General features: G+C 48.7%; 1 protein-coding gene across 2 annotated transcripts; it reads left to right on the top strand.

Annotated features, from left to right (window-relative positions):
• The first annotated feature begins 1,134 nt into the window (after nt 1-1,134).
• On the top strand, nt 1,135-9,766 carry SGK1 (serum/glucocorticoid regulated kinase 1). 2 transcript variants are annotated; one of them, XM_037391958.1, is made up of 12 exons: nt 1,135-1,621; nt 4,257-4,332; nt 4,758-4,833; nt 5,277-5,381; nt 5,825-5,908; nt 6,015-6,146; nt 6,433-6,545; nt 6,741-6,864; nt 7,209-7,304; nt 7,419-7,574; nt 7,680-7,769; nt 8,528-9,766. In XM_037391958.1, exons 1-12 carry the CDS (start codon nt 1,390-1,392, stop codon nt 8,693-8,695), a joined length of 1,452 nt encoding a protein of 483 aa, XP_037247855.1. In that variant the 5' UTR covers nt 1,135-1,389; the 3' UTR covers nt 8,696-9,766. The 2 variants fall into 2 exon arrangements, with proteins under 2 accessions (XP_037247855.1, XP_037247856.1); XM_037391959.1 differs by lacking the exon at nt 1,135-1,621 and adding an exon at nt 3,802-4,150.
• The last annotated feature ends 2,672 nt before the right edge of the window (nt 9,767-12,438 follow it).

Below are 12,438 nucleotides of genomic sequence, written 5' to 3'. Positions count from 1 at the left end.
GACTCAGCAAGATAAGTAAGGAGGGCTGCTAAGGGAGAGGGCAACATTTGCATCCCTAACAGCCCTGGCTCCCAGGAATGTGTGATCCAGGAATCTTCCAGGTCAGACACATCACCTTTGTAGTCTTTTTTTTTTCTTTTCTTCCCTGTTGATTTGTCAGGCCATTCCCATGCACGCATCCTGGTGCAAGGAGTTCTCTAACTTTTAATATTCCTGGTGTGGAGTCTCCCTTCCTTTTTATTTTCAATGTCCGCCACCTACTTTATTTTTACTCATTTCGCTTTGAAAAATTATTAGATTTTCTAAATAAGAATAAAAAGAATTGTACGTTCAGGACAATTTACCAAGATCTTTGCCTGATAAAAGTAAACCGAGTGTGAAACATCACTGTAATTTTTTTGATTCTTCTCTTGTATTTACTTTTTAGCTGTACACTCCTAACTCACTGACCATACAAATCCTTGGAGCAAACCCTTGCAATTTATTGAGATTTTCACAACGTCTGATGCTTTTCCATAAGACCTGGCTTTTGAATAAGGGAATCTTTGGGTGCCCACTTGCCTGCGCTCTCGGCCGTTTCAGCCGCTGAGGTGCTTGCTCCTGCGGTAGCAGCAATTTTAACAACGTGGCCTTAGCACTCAGGCTGTGCACCCGAACCCCGGGCTCCCGAGGGCCCGGTTCGTGCCTCTCAAGCGCCGCGCGAATTACAAGTAACTATAACTCGTCCGCTGGGAGCGATGCCTGCCTTCCACGTTAAAAGCGTCCACGCCGCGAAGCGCCCGCCCGGCGGCACCGCCAGCACGGGGAGGGGGCCGCGGGGGCCGGCAGGTGGGTGCCGGAGGGGGCACGGAGGGACTGGGGGGGACACCGGCTTCCCGCGGCGGGGCGCGGCCGGGGTGCGCGGCGCCGGGCCGGGCCGTGGCGGGCGGCGGGGGAGCGGAGCCGCGCGGGCGGGGGGCGCCGCCGGGGCGCTGCCGGCGGAAGGCGCTGGGTGCCAGCTCGGAGCGGGGCGCCGGTCCCGCCCCGGCGCTATCCGGCCGGCGGGGAAGCTCGGCCGGCAGCCGCAGCCCTCCGCCCCCCGCGGGCTGCGGCAGCCCCCCGCCCCGCCTCTGCCCGAACCGGCGCGGAGGCTTTTCGGGAAGCGGGGCGCGGGACCCCCGCCCGTGGGTGGCGGGGGGGAGCGTGGGCAGCCCCTCCTTGCGTGGGGCAGGGTTGGCCGCTGCCGGCGGGTCAGTTGGGACCGGCGCGCACCCTCCCCCCCCCGGCGCTGCCCGTGCGCCCGGGTTGCGTCTGTGCGTGTGCGCGCTGATTACAGTAATTTTTGAGGGCGATGTTGCAACGGGGCAGAGTGTGCGGGGCGGCCCGTGCTGAACTTTATAACGCTCCTGCATGTCAGCCGCCCGCGATACTGCGTCCATAACCGGGTCAGCGAGAACGGTGGCCGGCCTCGCCGCCCTCGCCGCCTCCCTCCTGCCTCCGGGCCGCCCGGCCAGGAAGGGGAGTTATTTGGGATTACGGCGGCGGCCGGGAGCCCAGTCACAGCCTCAGCGCTGCCGCGCCGCGCCCGGGCTCTCGGCGGGGAGCGAGATGAGGGGCAAAGAGGAGAAGTCGTCGCTGAAAGGTGGGTTCACCGCTCTGCGGGACAGCCTGCCCTGCCTGGCGGGGAAACTGCGCTCCACGGGGGAAGTAACCTCTCCAGCGGCCGGGCACCGGAGGATGCAGGGGGGTGCGTGCGGGGTACAGCCGCGGCAGCCTTTGGCACGGAAAGGGGCCAGGTGACTTGACAAGAGCAACGCTGCCCTTCGCGAAAAGACCGATGCAAAGCGGGGGCGAGCGGCCCGGTGAAACCGGCTGGAGCCGGGGCAGCGGCGGGCAGCGCTCGGGCTGCGCCGTGGGCACTTGGCGGGCAGCGTGGGGGCCCGCGGTGGAGCGGGGAGGAGAGGGGTGGGTTCCAGCTCCCGGCAGGTTGTGCAGAAGAGCAGGGGAGGCAGTGCCGGAGCCGGCCCGGCGACTGGCAGACGGTCCCCGCTGCGCACAGCTGGCGGGAGTGTGCCGGGCAGGCAGCGCCGGCGCCCGGCTGCGGGGCGCCACGTCGTAGAGCCCGCAGGGAGATGCCAGGGGGGAGAAGCGAGCCGGAGACGAGAACTGCGGTGACCCTCAAAACTGCGGGTCTCGAGTAGTTTTTAACAGCAGCACTCTGAAAGCAGTCCAGAAGGGGCAGAAGAAACTGGCTGCTGCTATTCCAAACTGTCAAGTTTTTGTGGGGGGGGGTTTCTTCCTTTCCCCCCCCCCCCCCCCAGGGTTTTGTTGCGGGTACTTCTGTTAGGATTTTTTGTTGGTTTTTTTTCGGGGGGATGTCTCCGCTTCCATTAATGGGAGCGGCAGTTTCTGCAACAGAGTGAGGAAAGCAACAAGTGGGAGAAGCTAGGGCCCAGCCAGCCGCAGCCAGCTTTTCCTTTCTTCTCCCGTCGCCCCTTCCTTCCCTGGCGCCGGCTGCCTTCCACTGCCCCGCACTGTGGCGGCGGGGCCGGGCAGGGCCCCCCTCCGCTCCGGCACGGCCGCCGGCGGCTCGGTGTAAAGACGAGCGGAGCCGGCAGGCATCCCTCTTGGTTCTTTTGCTGCAAAGCCTTTGCAGTGCGTTTTAAGACTTGCGCCCACCTCGCGGGGGTTATCTCTCTACTCCAGGTCATCCGCCTTGCTACTCAGGGTGCGCTGCAGCCTGTGACGGCTGCTGTGCTGAGGGACTTGCCATCACCTCCCCCCCAGGAGCAGACGGTGCGGGCAGCTGCCAGGGGATGCCGCCCAGCGGCCGGCTGTGGTTGCGGAGGGAGGCAGCAACAGCCGGTGCAGGGATAAAAATAAAGGGGGGGGGGGGGGGAAGGGGTCCGGGCAGGAGGAGGACGGGGGCATGTTGCAGCTGGAGCAGCCCATCGCCCTTCGCTCAGACAGCGAGGCGAAATACGCGCATGAATAACGCCCCGTCGGGTGGAAAGTTCCACCCGCCCGTAGCGCAGGAGCCCGGCACCGCGGGGGCTGCGCCTCAGGGGCAGTGTCGGGGGGAGGCCGCGGTGCCCTTCGCCGTGCCCGCCTGCGCCCCACGGGCGGGGGCCCACGGCAGCATCGTTTCACTTTGTGCTTCGTGCATGCACCAGCGCTCCTGGCGTGACCCGGTGCGCCCGCACGGAAGCGCCTGAGCGGCGAAGTCCCGGGTACACGGTGTTCCCAAATGACCGCGTACAGCGGGGGCAAAACAGCGGAGCGGGACTGGGGTTTTCTTTTTGATTGCTTGGTTTCCCCTCCCTTACTGCACTTGTGCAGTTCTTGGTCATCTCCCCACCTTTTCTAGAAGCAGATCTTAGCGGTCTCCTCCAGGTTCAGGGACCTGGGATTTTTTCCCCTTGTTTCCCTTTTTGGCATTAAAAAGGACTTTTTTTTCCCCCTCCCCTTTCAGTAATGTCCGAGCCGGAATCAGGGCAGTGCACAGAAGGGACATTTGTTTGTTTTATTGAAAACTGGGCAGGAAATCTTATTCTCCTGAGTCACTGCAGCTCCTTCAAGGAAATGTCAGCCGCCCTTATCGCCGCTCGCCCGGGAGCAGGAGCGGGCTGCGGGGCGGTGGGTGCCCAGGCTGTAGGCAGGCAGAGGTGCTCTGCCAGGACAGAGCCAGATTTCAGCTTCATAGAACCGCAAAAAAGAAGGGCCGGGAAAAGAAGGTGGGGTGGGGGCAGAGAGAGACGAGGCTGCTGGAGTTTGCTGTTCAAAAAAAAAAAAAAAAAAAAGGGGGGGTCCAGCGTTTGCTCGTGGATGCTCTGCACGATAGGGATGCTGTGGGGGGCTCTCCCGGGGGCTGCGGCCCATGTAGGGCGGTGGCAAGGACGGCGACGGCGGCCGCCTGCGAGGACGTCCGGGGGGTGGGCGGGCGGACACACAGACGAGCGTCGCCGCCCCGCCCCGGTCCCGCCCATCACCGTCGCCACTTAAGGGCCGTCGGGTGCCTAGCCAAGGCAGTGCGGTGCTGGGAGCCGGTGTTAGCGTGCTGTCGGTGTTTATCCCGCCATCTCTTGCTCCAAAATGACCGTGAAAGCGGCTGAGGCATCTGGTCCTACCTTGACTTACTCGAAGATGAGGGGAATGGTGGCCATCCTCATCGGTGAGCGGCCGGGGGCTTCTCTGAGGATGCTCGCGGGGCTGTGATTTTTCTGGCAGGATAGCTTAACAATTTTATTTTTTCCTTTCCCTGTCCTTTTACTTTATAGCTTTCATGAAGCAGAGAAGAATGGGACTGAACGACTTCATTCAGAAGATAGCCACCAACTCGTATGCATGCAAGCAGTAAGTATCGGCAATTCTGGCCGGATTTCGGTCACAAATATGACTGTCAGTTGTGAGATCTAGTTAAAAAAATGTTTACTGTAATGCCTCTGGCATGACTGTTATGGAAGAGTTAATTGATCTTGAGGTATTACTCATTTGGCAACAATCTTGAGCTGGGTTTGGGAGAAATACGTCAGATGGGATTTCTAGTGACCCGTCCCTATTTTGAACTGTACTTAGAGTATAAATACATTTATTTGTATGGTGGAATTTACTTTTTCTAGATTAATTTTATTCCTTTCATCAAAGAGGTTGTTTCAGTTGCCTTCTGTAATAGCCCAAACCAAAACTCCTCTTTCGCGATACATGCTTGCCCTCTGGTGGAAAGATTTGCCTGACGCTTCTGGTAACTCATCTAATCATGCACGCTCTTACCCTTGCAGCCCTGAAGTTCAGTCTATCTTGAAAATCTCCCAGCCTCCGGAGCCTGAACTTATGAATGCTAATCCTTCCCCTCCGGTAAGTAGCTTTCACCCAGTGAAGCATTTTTAGAACAGCAAATCGGCCGGTAATAGAAGTGTAGCAAAATGAGCATAACGAGTGGTACTTTGTTTAGTTCAGCTCATAGCACACTGATGTAACTGGCAAAAAGAGTAATAAACTGAAACTTTTTCCCGACATAGAGAAGAAATTTTAGAAAAAGCTTTATTAGTTGTTACTGAAGTATGGAATGTGGCTAGGACCTCAACAAGAACTTTTAAGTAAGCCAGGGCTATAATAGTCATCTTAGAGGCAGTTCCTAGTAGTTTAAGATATTTGGTAGAGGTCAATATTAAATTCTTAGTGGTAAAAGAGTCATCTTCATTTTCAAAGTCATTATTTACATTTTTAAAAGAGATACTGTTGAGACTCTTTACTAACAAAACTGTTTTAATAAATGTGGCTTCTGTCTGTTTTTCTAGCCGAGTCCTTCACAGCAGATCAATCTTGGTCCATCATCCAACCCACATGCCAAACCATCAGACTTTCATTTCTTAAAAGTGATTGGGAAAGGCAGTTTTGGGAAGGTAAATTTAATTTCTTTTCTGGTTGTAATTTATATACTCTTCAGCTCTTGTATGTAATGCCCAAGGGTCAGGTTTGTACTGGCTTTGGTAAATGGTGGTCACTTAAACCGCGTGTCCTGCTGCCCAGTGCCTGGCTACCTGCATAGCTGTGGGAGAGGGAGCAGGGTGCTGCGTTCGAGTTGTAAAAGAGCCAGGGAGTGTGGGGCACTGCTGCCGAGAAGAATGCGTGCTTTGTTTTTGGAAGGGAACTAGAGTAAAAACTTTGAGCTAGATTAAATCTGCCAGGGTGGTAATAGCATTAGGCATTTCCAGCAAAGGGATTGTACATTGAACCAGAGGGATGTAGCAGTGCTCTACAGTTAACATAAAGGCTCGTTTCCAGTTGTGTTTATGGGTTGTTCTCTGTTTCAGTATTGCTCAGTTCTGGGATTTTATCCTTTCAGGTTCTGCTTGCACGGCATAAGGCAGAAGAGCAGTTCTATGCTGTTAAAGTCCTGCAGAAAAAAGCCATCCTGAAGAAGAAGGAGGTAATAAGCTGCTTCTTCATGATGCCATTGCGATGTCAATCAAATATATTTTCACTGCTATTACTAAACGAGTGTACTAAACATTGATGATTTCTTATGTTCTCAGGAGAAGCACATTATGTCAGAGCGCAATGTCCTGCTGAAAAATGTGAAACACCCGTTCCTGGTCGGGCTTCACTTTTCCTTCCAAACTGCAGACAAATTGTATTTTGTCCTGGACTACATCAATGGTGGAGAGGTAAGCTCTAAGAAAATCAAGTAGTATTTCCTATCGTGCACGGTGGTAGGGTAGACTTTTTCACCCTTCCTTTTAAATAAAAAAAAAAAAGTTGCAAGGGGAGAAGTCATAAGGGAAAATTTACTGGATTGAGTGTTTCCAGCCTGCCAAGTTTTGAACTACCAAAGGATCGTTAGGCCATTTCCTGCTATTGTTCTCCCTCCCTATATATGTTGAATCTAATTAAGTGCATTGTTAACAGGCTTTGGCACCATTTATGCAACTTTGTTCTTTCTGTCTCCTGTAGTTGTTCTACCATCTCCAGAGGGAGCGTTGCTTCCTGGAGCCGAGAGCCCGTTTTTACGCTGCTGAAATTGCCAGTGCACTGGGCTACCTGCACTCCCTGAACATTGTTTATCGGTAAGTGACCTTGTTTGGTTTGTCAGACTGAAAAAAATGTGCTTTGTTGAATCAGCATGAAAAGTGGATCTCAGTTTGAGCTCAAAATTGCTTTTAATGTTATTTTGTGACTTAGTGAAGTTCTGTAAACAGTTGCACCTAAGATTCTCACTGTAGGTCCCCTAATGAACACTCGTCTTTGATCTCTTCCTACAGTGACTTGAAGCCAGAGAATATCCTGCTGGATTCGCAGGGGCACATTGTCTTGACTGACTTTGGACTCTGCAAAGAAAACATAGAGCACAACGGCACAACCTCCACCTTCTGCGGCACGCCAGAGGTATGGCCTGTTCTCAGCCCGCCACTCGCAGAGCGGCAGCAAATGCTGTCTTCATCAGTGAAAACTGACATCTCCCGTGTTTATTTATGGCTGGTTAGACGACCAGGGGGTATTACGGGTCTAGGAATACCAGGCTCCCAGTGAGGATATGCAGGACACAGAGAGCTTGTGGATCAGGAGAGAACAGCTCTTGAGACATCTCCCTGTTTATAAAGAGCTTGTAGCTTTCTGGTAGCTCAGATATTGCTGGGATTCAGTTAGCTTCTTTCATTCGAGAATGGGGAGACTTTCCTAACTATAAAGATGCCTTTGGCTAACGTGGCTCTCTTCCTTCTCTTACACAGTATCTCGCTCCTGAAGTTCTTCATAAGCAGCCCTATGACCGAACTGTGGACTGGTGGTGCCTGGGAGCAGTCCTGTATGAGATGCTTTATGGCTTGGTAAGCAGTGAATCCTTCATGAATGATAAAACTAGATTCCTTGTCCTTTCCCTGCAAGAAACCCCTTGCCTTGCCTGTCAGTGTCATTAACCTGGGTCTCTCCCGTTCCCGCAGCCACCCTTCTACAGCAGGAACACGGCAGAAATGTACGACAACATCTTGAACAAACCCTTGCAGCTGAAGCCAAATATTACCAACTCAGCTAGACATCTCCTGGAAGGCCTCTTGCAGAAAGACAGGACAAAGAGGCTTGGCGCCAAGGAGGACTTTGTAAGTGCAAACCAGCCAGTGCCTGTAGGCAGCATGGGAGGATGACTAGGCCATACTGCTTACACTAGCTTGGGTCTGAATTAATCTGTTTTTCTCTGTTAACAGATGGAGATAAAGAATCACATCTTCTTCTCCCCAATTAACTGGGATGATCTCATTAATAAGAAGATTACACCCCCTTTTAACCCAAATGTGGTACGTATCACTTCTAATTATAGAACGTATGGAGAGTGTCTTTTTTCCCCCTTGTCCCTGTGGGGTGCCCAGGAGGTGGGCAGAACTGGCCGGATGGCTGTATTTGGGGAACATGGCTTTTCCTTCCCCTGTGGCTCTCCAGGCAAGGTTAGAAATAAGCAGTAGCTGACTTTTCGCTGATGGAAAATCTAAATTTAGCTTTTTTTTTTTTTTTTTTTTTTTTTTCCGGCCTCTTACATGCTTCATTTGCATGGCTATTTTAAAGTAATCCCCAGCATCCCTGTTGTACTTAACGGGAAGTAAGGTGTGAAATGCAAGTAGCTTCCTCAGGGCAGAGTTACATTTGGTGTGTCAGATACTAACATCTAAAGAGAGGGAGATCTGGTTGTGCAGGTTGTTCTTTCACTTTTCTGAACTTTTTATAAACTGAGTTTAATAACTACGCCAGAAATCAAAGTCCTCCCCTGCAAACTGCCACATGGAAGAGTGGCATGTTTGTGTTTGGCTTATGTTGCATGAGCTTAGTTGGAGGATAGTGTATTGAATTGAATCTTTGGTTTAGTGAGACAATATCCAGCAAGATGGAGAAAAAAAAAAGGTCAAACTACAACTGGCAATAGCTGTTAAACAGTGGGCCTGAGGTCATAATGCTGTGAGTCTCTACATAGGAGTACTTGTCCCCACTTTGAATTGAACTGTGCACCCACAAAACATTTGGGTCTAAATCTTGTGTCTTTCCTTTTCTGCCCTTTCCACAGAGTGGCCCCAGTGACCTGCGACACTTTGATCCGGAGTTTACAGATGAGCCAGTCCCCAACTCCATTGGCCAGTCCCCAGACAGCATCCTCATCACTGCCAGCGTCAAAGAAGCCGCTGAGGCTTTTTTGGGCTTCTCGTATGCCCCACCCATGGACTCTTTCTTGTGAACATTTTTTCTTTATTTTTTTAAATAATAATAACAACTATTATTTTTATTTTTGTTTGGCCTTCTGGTGGAACTGCCAGTTGACCTGTCATCTTGAAAGAGAATTTGCACATTTCCACCATGGCAGCTTTGCAGCCTTAATTTCAACTATACTGTTTGCTGGAAGCTTTTTTTGAAGAGCACATCACTCTCTAAATGAGCTTTACAGGCTTTTCATTTCCATTCGTTCTTCCCCCAAAGTGGTGCTGTCTCCTTGGGAAAGAAAAACAAGAGTGACTGCTGCCATAGACTGCTACAGCAGATCGTAGGAGTAAGAACAAGCTGTTTTGAAGTCATGCGCCGAAAAGCCTTGCCTGAAGATCTGTCTGAATGTGAAAAGGATTTTATGAAATGTGCCTTTTTCTGATGAGATCTTGTGAGCTCCAAAGCTTTCCCTGTTGCAGAGTGTGTTTCTCAGTTCATTTATGTGGGTTTACTATGTGAACAAATGGTATGTGTGTGGTCTGCGTACTACAGATGGACTTAGTTTAAAGCATCAGTGTGACACTTGCAGGATACCACAATGTGGGGCATTGTTTGTTTCTTCCATATTTGGAAGATAAATTAAATGTAATTTTGAAATTTCTTTTGTAAATCTATACAGTCAACTAAAATTATTGAAATGGGCTCTCAATTACTTGTATCCAAATGCTTGAAGAAAGCATTGCTGCTATGAAAAAAGATTTCTATTTTTAGAAAGGGGTTTTATGGACCAAAATGCCCCAGCTGCAGTCAGTCAAAGCTGTTGTTTTCTTTTTCTTTTTTTTTTTTTTTCCGGTCTTTTTTAGTTTTAAAGGTGTCATCTGTAAAATGGGCATTATTTATGGTTTTGGGGTTTGGGTTTTTTTCATTCCTGATTGTATGTATTGTAAAAAAAGATCTGTACATCAGTTGTAACTCTAGATGTATATTTAAACTTACAGACTTACTTGTAATGTATACCATCATTGTAATGTAATATAATTAACATGGTTATATGTATCATATTTTTTGTGACCAAACCCATTGGTTTGCAGTAAAATCCTGAAAAATACTTCCATAAACTTTGTCATTTTTTATTTTAAAACAAAGGTTTTCTCTGAAAAAATTTAGCGAGCTTTTTATATAAAAATTAAGAATAAGGCTGAGCTGTCATCAGCTAAGATACCCGTGTAATTTTGCTTGGGGGTGTGATTTTTATTCCATCAGACTGCGCCCATACAAGTCCTGTCATGGATACACCTTGGCAAAATACTTGGTCTTCCAACTGTGGGTGTTCAAGTGGGTGTGTATCAATGTGGGTGCTCTTAGGAGATACAAATGTTCACACTTCCTCAAAATTACTTTTCTCTAGGAAAGTGAAGATGCTGCTCTCTGGTGTGGACAAAGCATAACTACACAATAAAGAATTAAGTCCTTAGGTGAGTTGTGTAACAAAGACTTAGCACTATGCTGCGGGCGTATGCTAACAGCAGGTTTTTGTAAGGCTGATGGAAACTCCCTACCTGGGAGTCCATCCTGGAGCATCGAACATTGCTGCTAGGATGTGGGGAGTGTAATGCACCCAGAGTTTACCAGTGTGTTTAAATCTGTATGGGGAGGGTAGACTTCAACAACTGATAATATGCTCACCCGGGTGATGTACAACTGGCTATTCATCTAAAACTGAGGGTCAAATACAGGTTTTTATTACTGAGTACTGCTGGGTGGCCTACAAGAGGGACTTTCAACAAAGAATTAAGTGTTAAGATAACCACTTCTCGGGTGATCCCATTCAATTTCTTTTGCATAGGGATGGGTGGCTTCCTTCTATGAGGGACTGGGTGTCTGCACCTTATTTACAGCTCCCATTACCCACTGGTTATTGCAGTCGGTGGTGGTAGCAATTCAGAGAATCAGAATGAGCAGCTGCTGAGAAAAACCTGGACAGAGTCAACTGTTGCTCAGGCCACTGTGATAACAGCAGTGTAAGCAAAGCTCTCATAGGGATGATATTTCTGTTCATTATATTTCCAAAATAAAAGCACGCAGTAACTTTCCATCTTTTATTATCCGTTAGATGTAGGAACAAAAAAACCTGTATGGCTTCAGCTATAAACTTATGTCTGGGAGACCGCACTCAGAGCTGAAAATGCTAATTTATAGCAACCAATAAAACACTTCTTTCAGATCATGTTAGTATGTGGAAGAGGTGCAGCCACCTCCCCTTCAAACTCCCAACAATCCCAAATTCATGCATTCAGTAACTCTTTGAATAGTGTCCTGACAGGCCTTCCAAAGTCTTCCAGTCCTGTAAAGTGCCCACAACACCTTTTGATGACGCGTAGGCTAGAGATGTTTAAATATATAGTGCTAATTTGCTCCTATAGAAAATGAAACTGCACTTGCTAAGCAACAAAGTTCTGCTTTATGCATTATCTTTGTCTCACATTTCCCAGGCATTAGCAAGGTGCTATGTGCAGATACGCAAGCAGAGAACTGCAGCCCTAGGGTAATACATCGTTAAATAGTATCTCTTGTTTTCAAGTAAAAAAACACTGGAGTCATTAATATGAAGAAGTATGGAACTTCGGTGACTCAGAGGTGTACCTTGGGTGTCTTTCATCTTTTCCAAGATGCAGAGCATTTTTTAATGGGTTACTTTTAAAAAACAATGTCTGGTTGTAATTTTGACTGTTCTGCCCTGCGTAGGCCCATTATATGGCTGCTGCTTTGTGCAGAAGTCTGCAACTGTGAGCAATGAATATTCAGCACATGCCACCTCAATTTTTTAGTGTAGAAAAGGTGAAATTTTTTTCCATGTTTTTAATGTCCCTAAATCTGATGTATTACAGTCATGCCTGAAGGGAGGGAGTCTATGGCAGTCAGCTGGTTTTTGAGTTTATTTGTTGTTTTGTTTGTTATACAGAAAGGTCTATATTCCCTTTAGAGAAAAGTCTCTGGAGTGAGAAGCAAAGGGCTAGGACTCCTGAAATCCCAGCTGACATAGATGCTGTGTGTTATTTTGACTACAAGCTGAATCTGTGGTTTAATTTCACCTACTTGTAAAATGGAAGCAATCACCCAAATTTTCTGTGACACTTCCACCAGCTTGGGTTCCTTTACTTAGCAGAATGGTCAACCATATGAACCTTAAAACACTAATTATATTGTATTTTGTATGGTGAGTGTGCCTGGGCTTTTCATACACCTCTTGGAAGGAGTGTATTGGTGATACAGAAATATTTAAACACATAAATTCAGACATTTCATGTGGTTGTTTTTGTTGTATTACTTATCTCTGTGTACCACAAGCCATGTACCGTCTCATGAGCCTTACAAAGATAAGTGAACCTTCTCAGTGACAGTATGTTACTCGTGCTCCCTCTATACTCAGCAGGCGGTTACTTCTGGCAGGCAGTCTGGTCAAGTTAAGCAGGAGATGCCTGTTTCTCCCCCAAAAGCTTTTAAAAAAGCAGTGTATTCCCATCTTCTGCACACTTCTCATAAAGAGCCTGGAGGCATTAATGAAAAAAACCAAGGTTCTAGCACAGCCTTGCACCTGCAGTGAAAAATTGCTATGGATAGCTGAAAAAAATGAAGGACGCTGCTCAGAAAAGAGCTTTGGGGGGCTGGTCCTAGTTGGGCATCTTATCTGGGGTACCTAAAGGTAGGCAAGATGAATTCTGGCCCATCTGTACTCTTCTAAGAAGTGAAATGAAATATTCCACAACATTACTTCCCTAT

Source organism: Falco rusticolus, chromosome 6, assembly GCF_015220075.1.
Source record: "Falco rusticolus isolate bFalRus1 chromosome 6, bFalRus1.pri, whole genome shotgun sequence".
Taxonomy (NCBI): domain Eukaryota; kingdom Metazoa; phylum Chordata; class Aves; order Falconiformes; family Falconidae; genus Falco; species Falco rusticolus.
Note: the sequence above shows the minus strand (reverse complement) of the source record. Positions and strands in the feature narration are given on the sequence as shown.

Bases quoted from the DNA above. Each gene is read 5' to 3' on its own strand.
- SGK1 (XM_037391958.1), top strand. From the start codon at position 1,390: ATGTCAGCCGCCCGCGATACTGCGTCCATAACCGGGTCAGCGAGAACG. The intron at 5,909-6,014 runs GTAATAAGCTGC...TTATGTTCTCAG, and splicing joins CCATCCTGAAGAAGAAGGAG to GAGAAGCACATTATGTCAGA. The intron at 6,865-7,208 runs GTATGGCCTGTT...TCTCTTACACAG, and splicing joins CCTTCTGCGGCACGCCAGAG to TATCTCGCTCCTGAAGTTCT.